Below are 17,358 nucleotides of genomic sequence, written 5' to 3'. Positions count from 1 at the left end.
GCGAAAAGGCAAATTGGCAGCACATAGAAAAAACATTGAAAAACAACATGAAAAAAGAAAAGACAGGAGAGGTGTGTTTTGTACCCGAGATGCAGATAAATCCTGAGGCATAGAAGGCGTCGTTGTAGGTTGCAAGAGTAGCAAACTCTGCGTAGGCCATATAGATAGACAAGTGGGAGCAGGCACACTCCACATAGTTCCCACTCTCTTTCACAACCCTGCAGTATTGGCCGTCTGATGACCAGCTAGAGAATAGAGGACAGAATAGAGGGTGCAGGAAAAGGAAGAAATCAAAGACACTTCTGTTACTTACACAGAGTGTGACAAAACACAGGTGAGGAAAATAACAAAGCAAGGCAATGAATGAACCTGAAGTATCATTATGTTTATGAGTGTCCAATATCCTTGTAGTGTTTTCGCTTCCTTGGTTGTTGTCTATGGTAACCTTTACCCTTAAAAGATGTTGTAGGACAAACCAGAACATTATAATCATGTTTGTGCTGGATCAGATTTCACAACTAACAAACAGCAATTGAGTGAGCAGCTTTTGAAAAGCTTTTTGAAATCTCTCACACATTTTTTATTTTGACCTTCCATTCACAGCAAGAACGTCATACTGCAACATTGACCTTTCCCAGTGACTTTGCTTCTCTCTCCATCATTTGCCTCCATATCAGTTCTCTCATCTGTTTTTCTGCAATGCATCGTCCAAGACGCTGTTCTGGCCCAACCAAACCTTCCAATTCATAACTCGTAACGTTATGTTCTTGCCAAGTCTAATGGCACACCCCAGGAATGTCCTCAACAAACCGACTCCTATGTGGGAGGATTTAGCGTGTAGCAGACTGAATGTGCAGATATTAAACACAATGATGTGACTTCCCTCATGGCCACAGATAGGCCTTACTGAGAGGCTGTACTTGGACTTTTGCCCGTCACTTAGCAAACCGGTTTCACTTATCCAATAAGCGTGATGATGACAGAGCGGGGTGAGCAAGGGTTCAGAGCGTAGATGGTTATAAATGTGTTAAAGTGTCAGAGATAGGCTATAAACAACTTAGTTGGGATTTATCAATAATTATTAGCAAAATAATATAAAAGTTTCAGTAGGCATACATTAGAATAAAAATCCTCAGACACTGATATTACAACATAACGGGGTTGTGTCATCAACAATAGAAGCATTCTGAGTGTCAACCTGCTGTTATATAGAGCATTTATCAGAACTGGTGTTTCTGTTGTGGATTACCTTGCAGTGGTCTGGTTCCAGAGAAGGCACAGAGACCGGCCTGGTTTGACTTGCTGACCAGGAGAGTGGATACGATAAACCACCTCATTGCCATCTTCTAGGGGTCGTGACCTTCTGTCCTGGAGGCTGGCTGAGAATACCTTGATATAAACAAAAGAAGAGGGTTCAGCTGTGCAACAAAAAAAATGACGGCTAGTTTATACTGGAGTAATACTGCCACCTGCTGTTTATGATCAAAACACACAATTTGAGGCAGAAATGACGTTGACCTTTTCTTAGTGCTTCCCTACCTTTCCATTGAGAGCAGTGTTTGTATAATTGGTGATGAACCAGTGTTCAGTTCTAAACTCGGTCAGCTGAATTCGGCTGAGGTTGCCACAGACAGCAGTCGAGACTGCTGGCACCGCCAGCAGCGTATCTGGCAGCTGGAAGAAGTCTGCATTACGGCCCCTGAACTTATGTCCATTGATCTGTGTGGGATACCACTGGAAGGCAGAGATGGTCATATACGGACATGTTTCCAGGATGGTTCCCCTTCTGGAGAAATCACACAAAGAAAAGCATTTGTAATACAAAGCATGATAACTATTCATACATTAATTAGAAGGAAACTTGGTGTTTTGATGTAATGTGCATAATATGGTAGTGTTTATCTATAAGGTCAACACAACATTTAACATTTAACATCTTAAAATAGGAATGTCGCCCTTATACTCTCCACTCTTTTTGAACTGGGACACTCACATCTCACACTGACTTTGGGTGAGGAGGGAGAATGCAAACCGCTCTGCCACCTCAGCAAGGTGGCTTAGGCCTCTGGTGTCGCCTCTGCTGGGATTGGCCAAGCTACACAGCAGGTCGTAGGTCAAGTTGCGGCTACTTTCCTGTAAAGGAGCCCTCTCTGCCTCTGCAAGCACCTGGCTCAAAGGAAACAGAGATAAATAGAAAGAGAGATAGATGGAGAGAGACATTTTGTAATATTGTATTGAAAAACTGTTTACTTTGCTCCTGTTTGCAAGATTATGGCTCTGATTATATTTATGAGTGATGCCCACTTGGCGAATTTATCTTTTCCACCCCTCCTGATTCTGTAACTGTCACTTATATTGGTTTCAGCCTTAATGTAATGCAGCTTATATAGTGAATAAATGCCACTTTCCCTACACTGTCTCCTTTCTTAGTCTTACGCTTTCCTTGTACTCTCACGTATCCTCATGTTGTGGAACTCTTTTCTGCTTTCTCTGCTCTTCTTCTCCCACACACGCCTTCATATGAAATTACAGCAGAGTCTCCTCTTGTTTGGGGGCTGAGAAAGCACAATATGAAGACTCTAACATCTAAGCAGCGAAGTAATAACAGCGCTCATATAGAGTGACAACTGAGGCCTTTTCAGATGACAAACTGGTTCTCAGATCTGTCAGAGTGGTGAAGTGGGGGTGATGTCTGTCCTTAAGCGTAGATCTATCTGACACAGACAACTACACTAAAATCATACAGAAGCAAGTGTTTCTATCACTACTTGTTTTGGACAATGACATGATGGAAAATATAACTTTTGCTTTCAGAAGAAAATCATAAGTAATATTACAATTTTTTTTAACTAAAATAAAGCTTTAACAAACACTCCAATATTGACAATAGTTTCTAGTTTCATACCATGATTTTGATAAGTAGATACAACAGTTAAGTTATTACATTGTATCACACTGTTTTATCTGCTGCTCCACCTTCAAAGTGAATGAATGAAATGGCCTGAATATAAGGGTTAGGTAGTAGTTTATAGGAAATGCTTTTGTCTTCAGTCTTACCTTCCCCAGAGCTTCCAGCACGGCGGCCATCTGCTCACGAGATAGAGGTGTAGAGACCTTATTGATCAGTGCTTGCAGCACCTGGTTCAATATAGTTGAGTCGAGAGGCTGATGTAATTGATCCAGTAAGAGCCACACAGCTTGGCTTGCTGCATTTGACACCAGAGTCACATTAGCCACCCCAAACTGAGGGTGCACTCTGGTTCCCCCTGTAGCATTGTAGAGCTCCACCTGGAAGCGCTTCGGTGTGGGTAATATTGAGGCAAGGTCCGGAGTGAGGTAAATGTCCAATGATGTGTTACGCTGGCCCACATCGAAGGTTAGCCTACCCTCCTGTTTTGGGAAATCCATCCCTGCTTTAGCAGGCCAGATTGTAGAGGGGCCCGCTACCTCTTCTCTGCGGAGCTCCTAGAGGAAAAACAGAAATGTTTTGTGTTGGATGGAGTTATGTTAACAACAGACATGATCAACACATATAAGGTACTCTCAAAATGTAAAACAATGAATTGCTTTGGACGATTAAAGGCATAATTCTCATTTGGTAAACAGCTTCCACCTGCAACAGCACATGTAGAAGAGTGAAGTTGACCATGTTGTGAGAGTATCATGTCAACCAAATGGGCTTTTACAACGCATGAAAACCTTTGTCTGACAATATGCTGTGTTTCGGGGAGATAAAAGCAGATGACATGGCCATTTGTCTCAGTGGGGTTTTTGTTGAGTACACTCTCTTACTTTGATCTCCAATATAAAAAAATGTGAGTGCCATTAAATACTTTATTACATTTTCATCATGAACATCAAATAACCATGACCGTACAACTGCTGAAAGGGAAGTTCACAATCAGAAGAAAAAAACAAACTAATAAATGCAATTAGGTGGCCCTCAATTTCAAAAGACTAGTATCAGGATTATAACAGGCAAAGTTGTGACTCTTGGTGTGTCTTTCTATCATTTCAGCATTCTAATTAGAATTCAACTTTGACTTGATTTTACTGAAGAAGTAAAATCAAAGCTCCTCATCATTTGAGGAAAAACAAGTAAGATCCCCAAATTGCTGCTCAGAGCACACAGAGTATGATAGAATCAAATTATCAAGTTTTTCTAACTGGCCTAAATAATGATAATTGTTTTAAAAGTGACAATGTAGATCAGTAAGCCATTAGATTGTTTTCATCATTAGACAGATAAACATCGTTCAGATGTTGCAATGATTGGGGAATTTTTTATTTTATTTCAGCTATTAAATGGTTGGATTCACATTGGCCTTGATTGAAAATGAGACTTGTTTCTACACAGAATGAAACCTCCAAGGCAAAGCTGAATGAACAAAAGGGATTCCAATAAATAAGTCAAATAGCAGTGTTAAACATTAATTCAACCAACTACAAATACTATTTGTAGAGCACATGATTGTGTGTGTATTTTACTCTGCATATGTGTGCCCAATTGTATTATATGAAAGCATGTTTGCCATTTATAATGTATAAAATAAATGCTCTTATGCTTAATTACTACACGTGCTTGTAACTTACCAGTGTACGATATTGTACAGACACGACCGAAGCTGTGTTTGCTCGTCTGTAGATTTGGAGACTCACTCTCATGGTCGTCAGGGTGGCAATGGGAAGTCTGTGACCGACGGCAAAGTACATAATGCCTTGTGGATCGTCGCTCTCGGCCAATGTGACGTTGGCAAAACGGGTTGTCTCATTAATGGTAGCTCCAGCACCCACTTGATAAATCTCTACCAAGAACCACGCCTGCTGCTCTGGTTCCTGCGGCAAAACAGAAGAGTGACTGTTTTATTTTGTGCACCACAGCATTTCTAATGAAAACACTGATCCACATTTGTAATCTATAGACATACGGAAGGATAGAGGATTAAAAATCAGCAAAAAAAGCAGAGGCCTCTGCATCTCGCTCACCTCATCATCCTGGACCTCTACAGTTAGAGCACAGAGTATCTCTCCTCTCCTACACAACGCAGTTCCTGAGGTCTGCAGAAGTTGTCTGGTTAGGTTGACTCCATTGTTGACAAGAGTTAGAGCTGCCTTGCTGAAGGTAACTCTCCAGAAGACCTTCAAATCCTCAAAGGCTCTGAACAGCGGGAGAAAGAGCATAATAACTAACTACAAACCAGAACTCAACTTGTGACCAAAAGGTTGTTTTATTACCTGTTTTCCTGTCTCTGAAGGTAGAGGAGGGCAGTTCTGTTCAACGAGTCCTCATCCAGAACTTGGCCCAACAGGGAATTAACACTAAACCCTACAATGCCGTTATGGAAGTCACTCCCTGATGTGAATAGAGGGAAGGATAAAGAGAACAAAACAGAAAACAGTAAAAAATCTATTTCTCCATAACATCATAATTACATACTGTTATCAACTATTTTGCAATCATAAATGCAGAATAATCAAATGATCTGCCACTGAAGTGAATATGGGAGAAGTGAGGACCAAAATAGCAGCTGAAGACTAATGACGTAATGCAAGAGAAACCGGAGAAGAACATTGAATCACTCATTGAGATAACAAACATGTCTGCGGTTCCATTTGATTAATCTAGAGCTATGAACAGCATAAGATAGCATCCAGAATACAAACCAACAAATAAATATGTTGCATTATTTTTATTTGCTAGAGCACACTGTGAGCAAAACAGCTTTAAATTCTACTTAGTGTTTTATCTTTAATTAACAGCTGGCAAAGATCTTTTAAAAAATATTTTACCAAGGATAGTGATCTTGGCAAAGGCTCCAAAGCCCTGGTATGGACTGTCTATTATCTGTGCTCCTCCCTCTGGATCACTGAGGTAAATGAAGAATACTTCCTGTCCCTCTGGCTCGAGGTCATCCAGGATCAAGAGGATAACCTCTGTCTCATTCTGACCAGCCTGAAGGGACACTATGGTGGACTCCAAGTGAAAGTCCTGTTCCTCCTTGGCAAGGGTCCCAACAGGGTCCAGAGTGAAGGGAAGAGGTGTTGTACTTCCATCTGGATGACAGTGCACAGCAAAACAACTTAAAGTAAAACTGTAAATATCACAGTAAATTACAATATAATATAGTACAATGGAACATTATGTCAGTGCTACAAAACAAACACACACCTCCATATGCTTGAACCCGAACACTCACAGCACCAGCCACACTGTTGGACCTGCGCACCCTCAGAACTACCCTCTGCTCTTGCTGGGTCTCCTCATCCCTGTCTTCAGGTATTTGGACCAGTCCAGGTCCAATACTGAGCACTCCTCCGGTCACATCACTAGCTTGGATGGTGACAGTGGCCACACTGTGCTGAAGGTTGAGGCGAGGAGGAGTATCTGCCCAAGCTAAGTCTGGAGTAAGGACTTGAACATCTGTAAGGTTGACGTGAAAGTTCTCATCAGCCTCTGAAAGGGAGTCGTCAAGTATTGAAAGGCGGAAGGAAGTGTTGGTTTGGAGAGGTGAGTCAAAAAACAAACGGCCATCTGGCACTGCAATAAAGTCCTCTCCTGCTGCTGCGCTGCCTGCTACTGTTGAATAGGAGAGGCGGGTGCTGTTGCTACGAGAACCGTAGAGTCTCTGAACATAAAGTGTGATCGTCTGGATGTCCTCTGCAATGACCAACTGCCGAGAATTGGGGGCAAACTGGTAGATTCCCAATGGCTCCACTTCTGTCACAGTAAATCCTGACCTGTACATGGAGACAGACATCACAGTGAGGCTACATTTGACATAGACAAATATGTGAATTGTATTCATGATTTAAATGGTAACATCAGGAAAATGTCCTCTAAGGTGTTGGAATAATAAGAAAAGGAAATTGAAGGAGCAGTTCATACAAAAAATGAAAGGATATTGAACACAGAAAATCTGTAAAAAAAAAAGAAGTTACATACATAAACACTTTGTTCCTGCTCTGTAACTAATTACTGTAGCATGCAGCAGGTTTTTAAGTTAAAGTGTATTTATTCTATTACAACTTCAGACCACTGTGAAACCATTACCTGAGCTTGACAGTACTAGCTGCAGAGGTGCTGGAGGTAGCAGCAGTGAGGTGTATAGCATAGGAAGCCGCCTCAGATGCATCAGCAACAGCCGTCAGAGATATGGCTTTAGTCTTCTCTCCATGGACCAGGGTCACTGAGCCTGAATATGAAGAAAGTAGCACATTACCAACATTATGAATGCAGGCTGTTGTTAGTCCGTGTTAGTCTCTGATATTAGCCTTAACACCAATTTGCAAGTGTTTAGTGTAGGAAATTTTTTTTATAAACTTTTAGGTTAGTTCTTCCTAACAGTGATGAAAGCTCGGATTGGTTAACTGCCATCCAGCTATAACTAAAGGGTATTCATGATTATTAAAAGGAAAGTCATACATGGCTAACATTCAAATATGTACGAATTATGTATCTAATCATTGAATGTTTGAGATTACTTTACTAATCATCCGAAAGAAATAATGCAAGTGGTTTGAGATAATGTGTGAGTCTACACTGCTATTATTCAGTTTCTCAAAGATCCTTCCCTCTATGGGTGTTTTACCTGAACTTGGGGCGATAGCTCCTACACTGAGGCCTGGCGGAGCTTGTCCTGAAGGATACCCAGCTGTCCACTGCACCCTGACGTCTCCAAACAACCCTCTTCTTGTCACCTTTGCTTCACATGCCCCTGTTTCAATATTTGAAACCTGCAGAGCCAGCGAGGCAAAGCCAACCTGCAAAACATATGTGAGAGAAGACGTTAATTATGCTGTTATCTTCTTGTCTCCTTTACAATTAAAGCTCCAGTTGGTAACTTTGATAAAAATAAACATTTGTCATATTTGTTCACCATATCCTGACAGTAGTACATGAGACAGACAAGTCATTATGGGGTTCTTCTGCTTCCTTTTAGTGCTCCTAATGGCATTTTTGAGATTCCCCGAAGAAGCTTGTGAACTCAGATCAAACCGCCAACCAAGCAGGGCTGATCAAATATGAATCAAGATTCTGTTACCAGATTCCTTTTTTCTTGCATCAATTGTTTTCAGAAACATATTTTAGTGTACTGTTTAGCTGTAAAATGAGAAAGCGACAATAAAAGGAGGCAGAGGAACATGATGCTTTCCACAGATTATCTGTTATATGACATTTTAAATGACATTAAAGTGAGAGGCAAAAGACTCCAGAGTATAATGGTGCAATAGGTCCCAGTCTGTAACAGTCTGGTGGCAGAGAAATACATAAATAACCGAACGTTTATTGATCACTATAGAGATCTCCAGCAGCGATTCAAAAAGATTTTCTCCTCAGATAAATCATATATCGACAAAAAATAAAAATAAAACACAACCACAACTCACCTCTGAGCTGGCAGCTTCTTCCGGCACAATCACTGTAGCAATGCTGGCCTCATGAAGGAGTCGAGGCGGAGAGCCGAGGATAGGACTGACTAGTCGAACATCAGTCAGCTCTGCTGTGAAGCTTTCACCCACTGGCAAAAACACCTACAGAGAGAAAAACAGGAAAACAAGTGTTAAAAATAGTATACACTAAGGTTCTTTAATGAGGTTCGCATTGCTCTGCACAAGCATGCTCATCCTTACCTGACTGCTGATGGGCAAAGTGATAGTACTGAAGGTCTGTCCCTCTATCAAGATCAGCCTTCCTTCAGCTTGTCCTCCCAGTATTTCCTTGATGTCCATCACTTCATCTATCCCTCCACTGATCCTATAGCCCACACTAGTGTTGCCAAACAGCCCAGCAAGCCGTGTCACATTCATAACCAGAGCTCTGGTGACCTGAGACCCTGACCCCATTATCATAATGGACTGTTGGTCAGGGTTCAGGGAAAAGACACCGTGGGGCTCATCGTTAGCACGTACCCTAAGGGTGATAGAAGAAGTTTAATTTTAAGTTATTCAATTTTGGACTTTTTACCTGGAAGTCAATATGACAAACCTGATGCGCGCCCTGATCAGGTTTTGGTTGGCATCCAGAGTGGCACCACCCTCCACAGCCGTGAGCTGGACAGTGTAGAGCTCCTCCAGCTCTGGCACTGTATCAGGCATCAGGCTGAGGACAATTTCTGCATCCCTTTGGCCCTCAAGGATCATCACTGAGCCACCTAAGGCTAGGAAGTCACCTTCTATATCCGAGTCACTCTGTATCTGCCAACGCACCTGTGGTGTGAGAGAAAGTAGGGTTGTGTTAAACTTAAACAGTGGCAACAAAGAATTCATTTTGAGTTAGTTTATGCAGAATGAGTAGGATATGTCTGTCACTAAACACAAATGACGCTCAACGACACCAGATCTTCACGCCCTCTGACTGTGTTTGGGGTTAGGGTGCTCACCAATAGGTGAAAGCAAACCCCACATTCACTCTTGCTTTGGAACGAGCTCTGTCCGCTTGGCTTTTTCAACATGCTATTTCTGTGTTTTTTGAGGCGCTGTGTCTGCCATTTTCGTAGCTTCCACTTGGATGCATGCTCACAATCTGACACCTGGTTGCTACGTTTTTATAAAGGTCTTTGCCCAGAAACCTACCGACCACAGCCAAATAAGAAAATAAATTGCAGAGGGCAGGGACTCTGCTGATACAGACCTCGCCACACGGTTCTCGTGGGTCATTTTTTAGAATAGTCATACTTATTCTGCTCTTACACAACAATACTGGATATGTTGACAAAAAATGAAATGTATATTAATGAAATCTTACCGTGATGTTACCCATGACACCCTCTCTGCGTGTAATATACAGGGAAATGTTGAAAGGGCCCTCTGCTTCTGTGGATTCATTGTAGACACGCTCTCTAAGAGCATCCTCAGTAAACTGGACTATACCATTTGGGTCACCAAACTTCTCTATCTGGGAGACAAAGACATTAGAAGAGAACAGGAGTGAGTAGGGTGCGGAGGCTTACATCCCATTAGATTCCCTGCAGCAATAAATGCCTTGAAAATCAAATTAATCCTTTTTTCAACAATCTTCACTGATTCATGATGGTGAAACCAACCTTAGGGACATTATACAATGAAGTACCTTCAGTGTTATGGAACCAGCCTGAGGGTCAACCTCCAACTCTCCAGAGAGAATGCTGAGCTCTATAACAAACGTCTCTTCCACCTCCACTTCCCCGTGGGGGAGAATCCGCAGCTCTATGGTACGTGTACCTTCATCTCCATCCCTGAAGAAGAAGGACCCGTTCACAGGCTCTCTAATGTCTTTATTCAATGGAGGAAGGACCTCTCTGCTATTAGGGCCAAGAATGATCCAAGCAACCTGTCAAAAGGTAAAACAGTTTGAATTAGTCGATGTCCACATAGAAAAAACTTATGTGAGTTAACTGCAAGCAACAATTGCTGAGAGAACTGAAGTGACTGTTTCTTATACCGTTGCATTGCCCACTAGGCCTCCTGCTCTCTCCAGAACAAGACTCAGTTTGAGAGTGGAGTTAGGATTGACCAGAGTGATGAGGCTCTCGTTCAGGAAACGGACCACCCCACTTGGAGAGTCACTCTTGGCGATGGTTACCCTGGCAACTTGTTGAGAGCCCAGAACTGCTCCCCCTGTAGCTCCAACCAGCAGTACCTCAAATACCTCTGCATATTCACTGGGGGAGACAATTTTAGTGTTAAATTGGAATTCAACAATGTCTTAACTCATTATAGTTTTTGATTTCATGTTTTTAAAGTCTGAACTATTGAATAGTGTCAGCAACTAAATTCCTGATGAATTATCTCCAAAATGTAACTTGTGTATAATATATTAAATTAAGATACATTGATGTAGTGAACACAGAAAATTATAATAATAATAATAATAATGACTTTATTTATATAGCACCTTTAAAAAAACCCTTTATAAAGTACTTTGACAGAAAAAGCAAGGCAATATAAAGAAAGCTCAATAGAGTTAAACCATGATAATCATTACAAAACATGGAACAATAAAACCAATCCAAAAAAAAGCAAACTGAGAAACTAAGAAAAAAAATACAATATATAAATAAATAATAAAGTAGTGAAGCAGTAAAAAGACAACATCACATAAAAGCCAGTGTGTTAAAAATGGGTTACTCTATATAAATGTGCATCCTATATAAATAAAAAACATTTTAGGGATTGAGCTAGACATGTATTTTAGTTGTTTCTTCTCTCACCTGTCAGGGTCATCTATAATAGTTACATTGATGTAGCTGGTATTCTGGCCATGGACAAACTTTGCTGAGCCATTATTCAGGATGTAGTCGAGGTCAGGGGTTGCACTCAGGCCTCTAGAAGTGAACAAAGCTGAGACCAGCCCATATGAGCCCACTCTCCTCACAACCGGGATCAACACAGTGCCCACATCCTCATCAACTGCAAGAAAGAAAGCCAGCAGAAAACAGGGATTTCACATGTGGTGAATCATCTATTAATATCTTCTCTGTATCAGGTGACGTTATAGCAAATTTCGTATGACAGTTCTATTTGCATGTTTGCCTGGCTTGAACATTTCACATTATGTCAGAAGATAGATTACAAATTGCCTTTGTTTTGCCTCTTACCTGTAATGTTGACATAATCCTGCCTGAACTCCAGGATACCCTCAGCATTGTCATTCTTTAATATGACCACAGCAAGAGAAGAGATGTTGCCTATAGCTGGAGGCTGGTCCAGCTGGAGACCCGACACAACAGCACTAACCACCAGAGGGAGACACAGAATGAAGAGTCACTGTCATGAAATGTTTCACAGTAACATCAACACTAAATGAAGGCTTATGCAATGACTATTTTACGAATGCCTTTGACCTGTTGAAGCTATTATAAACATATCAACCAACAAAGCTGCTAATCTGCTCCAATGTATCAAGTTAATTTACCTGACATTGACTAGCTCCACTTCAGTGATGTTGAGGAAGAACATCTCAGTATCCTCTGCAAGGCTGTCATCCTGGATATGCAGTGTGACTTGTTGTGAGGTCTGGCCTGGAGTAAAGAGTAGTCGTCCTGAAGCTGCAGCAAAGTCCACTCCGCTGACTGCTGTGTTGCCTGAGGTCTGATAGGTCACCCACACAGCGCCCAGACTGCCAAAGGAGCGATTAACTGTCACATTCACCTGTGGCAAAAGAGAGAAAATCATTTGGCCTTGGGTTAGGTTTGTATACACAACCTTATTTGTTAATGAGCTTACTCCACCATTAAGCAGATCTATAGATGTATCAGTCTCATGTTTTTGACCTCACCATTCCCTCCTCCTCGGACACCATTATCTGTTGTTGGGTGAAGGAGAACACGCCATAGGGGTTGTCGCTGGCTGCCATAATAATCTTTGCATGCTTTGCTATAGAACTGATTTCCATTCCAGCGGTGGCGGAGGTCAAAGTGAGCTGGTACTCACGACGCTCTTCAGGGAGATCATCATCCAGGGCCTGCCAAAATGATGGATATAACAGTGACATTTTTATGGAAAGCACAACAAAAGTTATTATTTGATACTGCATATGCGTATTCTGCAGTGTATTGATACAGAAAATATCTGGATTTTTCGGTGAAGTCTACAATTTATATTATTCAGTACCTTCAGAATAATGGTGGCAAAAGACTGTCTGTCTTTCATTGTCACGGTGCCAGAGATTGCTTCAAACTCAGAGACCACAGCTGGAGTGATATTCCAGTAGACCTGGACCTCTCCAAACACACCTGGCCCTCGCACAAGGCTGGGAAATACAAACCAATATACAACATGGATTTTCACATTACATTCATGATTAAAAGTCAGTAGAATTTAAAGCACTATATTGTTTGTCTTTCCAGGTTAGTGATACAGTTTGATGTTTTTCTCACCTGACCACTGCACTACCATTGTAATCTCCCTGAGGTTCTCCAATGAGGATGTTCCTGGAGGACTCTTCTATTCCAATAATCCCCAAGGCAGCTTTGTCTGCCCTGATAGTGATGGTGGCCATGCCTAGAGCAGTAGATGAAGACACCATGGTTGGGAAGACAGATGAGGAAGATGTATATGATTATTGCATTAATGTAAGACAACCCTGAAAGACAAAACTGTACATTTCTTCAATCACTTGATGCACTGGCAGTATGAGGGTTTATCATAAATACTGACCATTTAAGGGGTCAATGACAGCTCCACTCTCAGCAGGAAACAGCAGGACATTGAAATGCTCATCTCCTTCTAGTAATGTGTCAGCGAGGGCTCTAATCATAAATGTCTTCATAGATTCCGCCTGGGTGGTATGAAGAGAATAGCAGACTCCATTAAGCAACTTACTAGAAGATGGAGTATTGCCCAATGTTATTATTACAATATGTGGGCTAGTGACTCGACTCCTTTTAAACTGTACCTCAGTGAAGACAAGAGTTCCATTGGAAGGTGAGAGGTCATTTGTAGTCTGGTCTTCCAGCTGCCACCCCAGACTCACTGCCCCTTCGCCTCCCGGACTACGCAGCACTGAAAGTGTCGCCATAGCAGCAGGATCATCCACAAACTCTGGCTCACTGACAGTAACCTAAGAGGGGATTGAGTAAGATAATTATTTCTGAAATTGAAAAAGTACAATGAATATAAATTAATATGTCGATATAGATTAGTTGAGAATCACTGTGTGTGTAAGTACGTAAGTGAGGTAAGTTTGTTTAAGTCCTGGAGGACAAGAAAATCTGTTGACGGAGAAAGTGACCTGAAGTACACAGTAAGTAATTTAAAATCACCTTCATTTCCTGAAATCCAAATCGCCCGAGAGGTGAGTCGTTGGGTGGGATGCTGATCGTAACAGAATTTGCTTCTCCAAGTCGAGCACCACCAATCACACTCAGTAAATTCACTCTGAAGGTCTCCAAAGTCTCCACCCGTTCGTCATCTGAGATGGTGATGGCAATCGTGGCATTACTCTGAAAATCAGTACGTTGAAACAAAAGCTTACAACCTGGAAGCTCTGTATGCAATAACTTGTGGACAGATTCAAATCATGGCTTGATGTGTTATCAAAGGCAGGTTCATTTCAAATTCATTAATTTACCTGCCCATCTTGAAAGGTGATGTTCCCAAAAGACGGGCTGAAATCATTAAGATCAGCAGTGACTGGCTGAGCCTCCCAGTAGAGGACCAGTCTTCCAGTTGTACCAGCGAGTCGCACCACTGAGAGATGGAGGACATTGTCTGGTGGTGGAATCTCATATGCCAGCACACTTCCAGTGATATCCTTGATGAAATATGAAAGAATAATGTTTAATTAAGAATGAATATTATCAGGAATATGTGTCTATAATGCATCAGTTGAGAAGTAGTTTCTGAAGAGGCTCTCTAGGTTTCATAACCGAAGGTTTGCAAGCTGCATCAAAGATGGAAATTCTTATATCATCATTAAGATTGCATCTCTATCATGTTCATGTTCATGTCCAGGTCAAAGTCAAAGAGATGAACCCGTTCTCACCTCAGACACATTGAACTGCAGAATCCCTCGAGGGTCATCGTTCTCCTGGATGGTGACCTCTGCTACTTCCATACCAGGCCTCTTAACACTGGGCTGCCCTGCTCCCATTGAGCCTCTAACTAGCTCCACACTGGTGATATTTACCAGGAAACTCTCTGCCAGCTCTGGAACGTCATCCTTAGAAAACACACATGTACATATACACTGAGTAATGGAAAAAACATACATGCTTTCTCTCCATTGTAGAAATGCATTCAGAATATACAGTAAATGAGCTGGTAAGGCAATATTCATGCTGAATGTGGGCAGCGCCAGGTGGAAGCTTTATCCAAGAAAGTATGTAAAAAGAAAAGACTGAGTCTGAAACAGATTTATATGCAACTAATCTGAGATATAAATTAATAGATTTTTTGCACAATCTCAGCCACAATTTTGTTTTAAAAGGTTCCACACTCATGCCCATTCAGAGTTTATGCAGATAAACTCCTGTTTCTTGCCTTCAGGATGAAACATGCAAACTCTAACCAGACTGCGTCCCAAGAGTAGCCTTTAAATGCCAGGTGTGTGTAGGCTGTTGCACCTGCCATTTAAAGGCTAGTGTTTGAACAGTCACAGGGGTGATTATCCTGAAGGCAAGAAACAGGAGTGGATCTGCATAACCATTGTGAATGGGTGTGAGTGTGGGAGGTGTAAAAATGTGGAAGAAAATCAATTATCCCTTATCTCAGATGGGAGATTGAATGCATTTTAAGTTTGTATGCTGTCAGTCGTATTTTCTTTACTTTCTTTCTTGGTTTTACATGTTTAGTAGACAAATTAACTCTAATGTTGGTAGAAGCAAAACATTAGTCCTATTACTGACATATTCTCATTTACTCTAAATAATAAACTTCTCTATTACTCAGCACTGTCTCCTCACCGGTAGGATTGTTACAGTGACAAGTGCCACTGTAGCGCCATTTATCATGATGATGGTGTTGTCTTTGGAAGTGTAGTCCTGTCCTGCAGTGGCCTGGTTGGATGGGGGCTGGTACAGGGCCGGCCTGGTCTGGTAATGGATTTCCACCTCACCTGAAGAGCCCTGCTCCCTCACTATAGAGAGAGTCACATTGACTGGAACCCCTGTGAGTTGGGAGAAAAAAACAATGTTAAACACTTATTTCTAAGACCTGTCATGAAATGGAAGATGGCAATAGCAACCTAAATCAGTAAAAATCCCATAAAGTTAAGCTGAATAATATTTGAAGGTATAATGGTATGCTACTCCACAACTTGGACTTTCTGACATTTAGGGCTGGCCTCCAACACAAGGATTAAGACAAATCCTAATTGATTTACATGCTTGAAATCACTGCAGATCGCCTTTACAGTAAATCTCAAAGTGTTCTTACTGTAAAGGCTACTTAAGAAACCGCTTGCAAAAGATTGGTATCCAACTAAACTTACAGCAACCATTTTTGAAACAGAGAGAATGCTAAATTTAGAGTATAATCTTTGAATAGCTTATAAATAATTCAAACCTATTACGGTAAATATGTCTCCTCTGCCCTGTGATCCCGTAAAAACACACATTTTACTGACAAATCACCATTTATTTATTAATTTCTTGTGACATAAATTCTACCCTTACTCTGTGGTTCTTGTGTTAGTGTAAACTGGGAGTCCAGATGCCATCCAATCACCCCGTAGGGAGAACCATTTGGTAGGATGGTGAGTAGGGCTACTGCCTGCTGCTTGTCAATGACTGCAGCCTGTCGTAGGTCCTGCAGCCCCACAGTGGTGACATCCACAAGGGTGATGGTGACACTCTCTCTCAGCTCTGGGACACCATCTGCTATCACAGTCAGTGAGATTATGGCCACCGACTGTCCCTCTGAAAATGTTACCTACAGATATGAAAACACATTTTGCCACAGTTTATTTTGTGAAGCATTTCATTTTTAAACATGTTATCAATACATACAGTAATGTCTTAATGATGGCAGGAGGGCAAGGTTTACTCACCACTCCTGAATTGGGGTAAATGTCTGCCAGGCTGCCATTGGCGGCCCAGTGAACTGTCAGTCTGCCAAAAGTCCCTCTTTTCCTCTCTATACTGAGAGACATCTGATTATTTTGCTCCAACTCCTCCACCTCCACAGATAGAGAATTCTGCAGATAGGTAATGACAGTATATTTTCATATTACAATAGCTAGTGGTTATGCTTAAAAAATGCCATATAAATTGCTGTTTTTTTACTTACCTGAGCAAAGCCGATGACTCCATGGGCATCGTCGTTGGTTGGGACAATGACAGTCACCTGACCACCAAATCCAATCTCAGCCCCGCCCTTTGGATTCTTCAGACTGACCTGGAAGTACTCCTGCTGCTCAGGGATGTCATCGTCTATGATGTTCACTGCTATCTCTAGTTCGCTGTCACCTGGTGCAAAGTGCAACTCCCCAAAACTGAAGGTGAGAAATTAAAGAAGACACAACATGCATTTATTTAACTTTCAGGATTTACTTTTTCTGGGCAAAAACTGGCCTGTCTGTGAAACAATTTGGGTACCTGGGTATGAAATCAGACTGATTGGAGACAGAAGTGAATTCATAAACAGTGGAGCTATTCTCTGCAGTAGAAGCCAAGAGGGTCTTGTTGGTGTTGAGGGATGGGACCACAAGAGAGAAGAAGCTAATTGCTGGAGGAGCCCTCAGGATCATGGCGAGCAGGTTGACATCAGATCTCCAGGTATAGAGTGACGAGCCATTTCTTCCAGCTAGTAAGACATAAGCTATGAGGAAGAAAAATATTTAATTAGGTTGTCTGGCCAATTGATAAATGTTCATACACAACTGAATTATAAAAATGTACAAGCTACCTTAATAAACAAACAAAGTTGTTTATGACATTT

General features: G+C 41.5%; 1 protein-coding gene across 1 annotated transcript in view; it reads right to left on the bottom strand.

The window, feature by feature from the left end:
* Positions 1-17,358, bottom strand: part of adgrv1 (adhesion G protein-coupled receptor V1) — a 93,864-nt gene that overhangs the window by 44,980 nt on the left and 31,526 nt on the right. Inside the window, 34 exon segments of the mRNA XM_054610816.1 lie at positions 85-245; positions 1,250-1,389; positions 1,540-1,786; positions 1,994-2,166; positions 3,058-3,465; positions 4,594-4,836; positions 4,987-5,158; positions 5,236-5,353; positions 5,791-6,047; positions 6,166-6,738; positions 7,052-7,193; positions 7,590-7,761; positions 8,389-8,532; positions 8,632-8,911; positions 8,987-9,207; positions 9,746-9,895; positions 10,070-10,309; positions 10,421-10,640; positions 11,190-11,388; positions 11,577-11,710; positions 11,894-12,129; positions 12,257-12,442; positions 12,592-12,730; positions 12,858-12,981; positions 13,138-13,258; positions 13,376-13,540; positions 13,743-13,922; positions 14,051-14,233; positions 14,465-14,641; positions 15,384-15,586; positions 16,095-16,350; positions 16,469-16,615; positions 16,708-16,912; positions 17,016-17,238. Coding sequence (XP_054466791.1) covers positions 85-245; positions 1,250-1,389; positions 1,540-1,786; positions 1,994-2,166; positions 3,058-3,465; positions 4,594-4,836; positions 4,987-5,158; positions 5,236-5,353; positions 5,791-6,047; positions 6,166-6,738; positions 7,052-7,193; positions 7,590-7,761; positions 8,389-8,532; positions 8,632-8,911; positions 8,987-9,207; positions 9,746-9,895; positions 10,070-10,309; positions 10,421-10,640; positions 11,190-11,388; positions 11,577-11,710; positions 11,894-12,129; positions 12,257-12,442; positions 12,592-12,730; positions 12,858-12,981; positions 13,138-13,258; positions 13,376-13,540; positions 13,743-13,922; positions 14,051-14,233; positions 14,465-14,641; positions 15,384-15,586; positions 16,095-16,350; positions 16,469-16,615; positions 16,708-16,912; positions 17,016-17,238 — 6,939 coding nt within the window.

Source organism: Anoplopoma fimbria, chromosome 13, assembly GCF_027596085.1.
Source record: "Anoplopoma fimbria isolate UVic2021 breed Golden Eagle Sablefish chromosome 13, Afim_UVic_2022, whole genome shotgun sequence".
Classification (NCBI taxonomy): domain Eukaryota; kingdom Metazoa; phylum Chordata; class Actinopteri; order Perciformes; family Anoplopomatidae; genus Anoplopoma; species Anoplopoma fimbria.
This window is presented reverse-complemented; position numbering and strand designations above follow the sequence as displayed.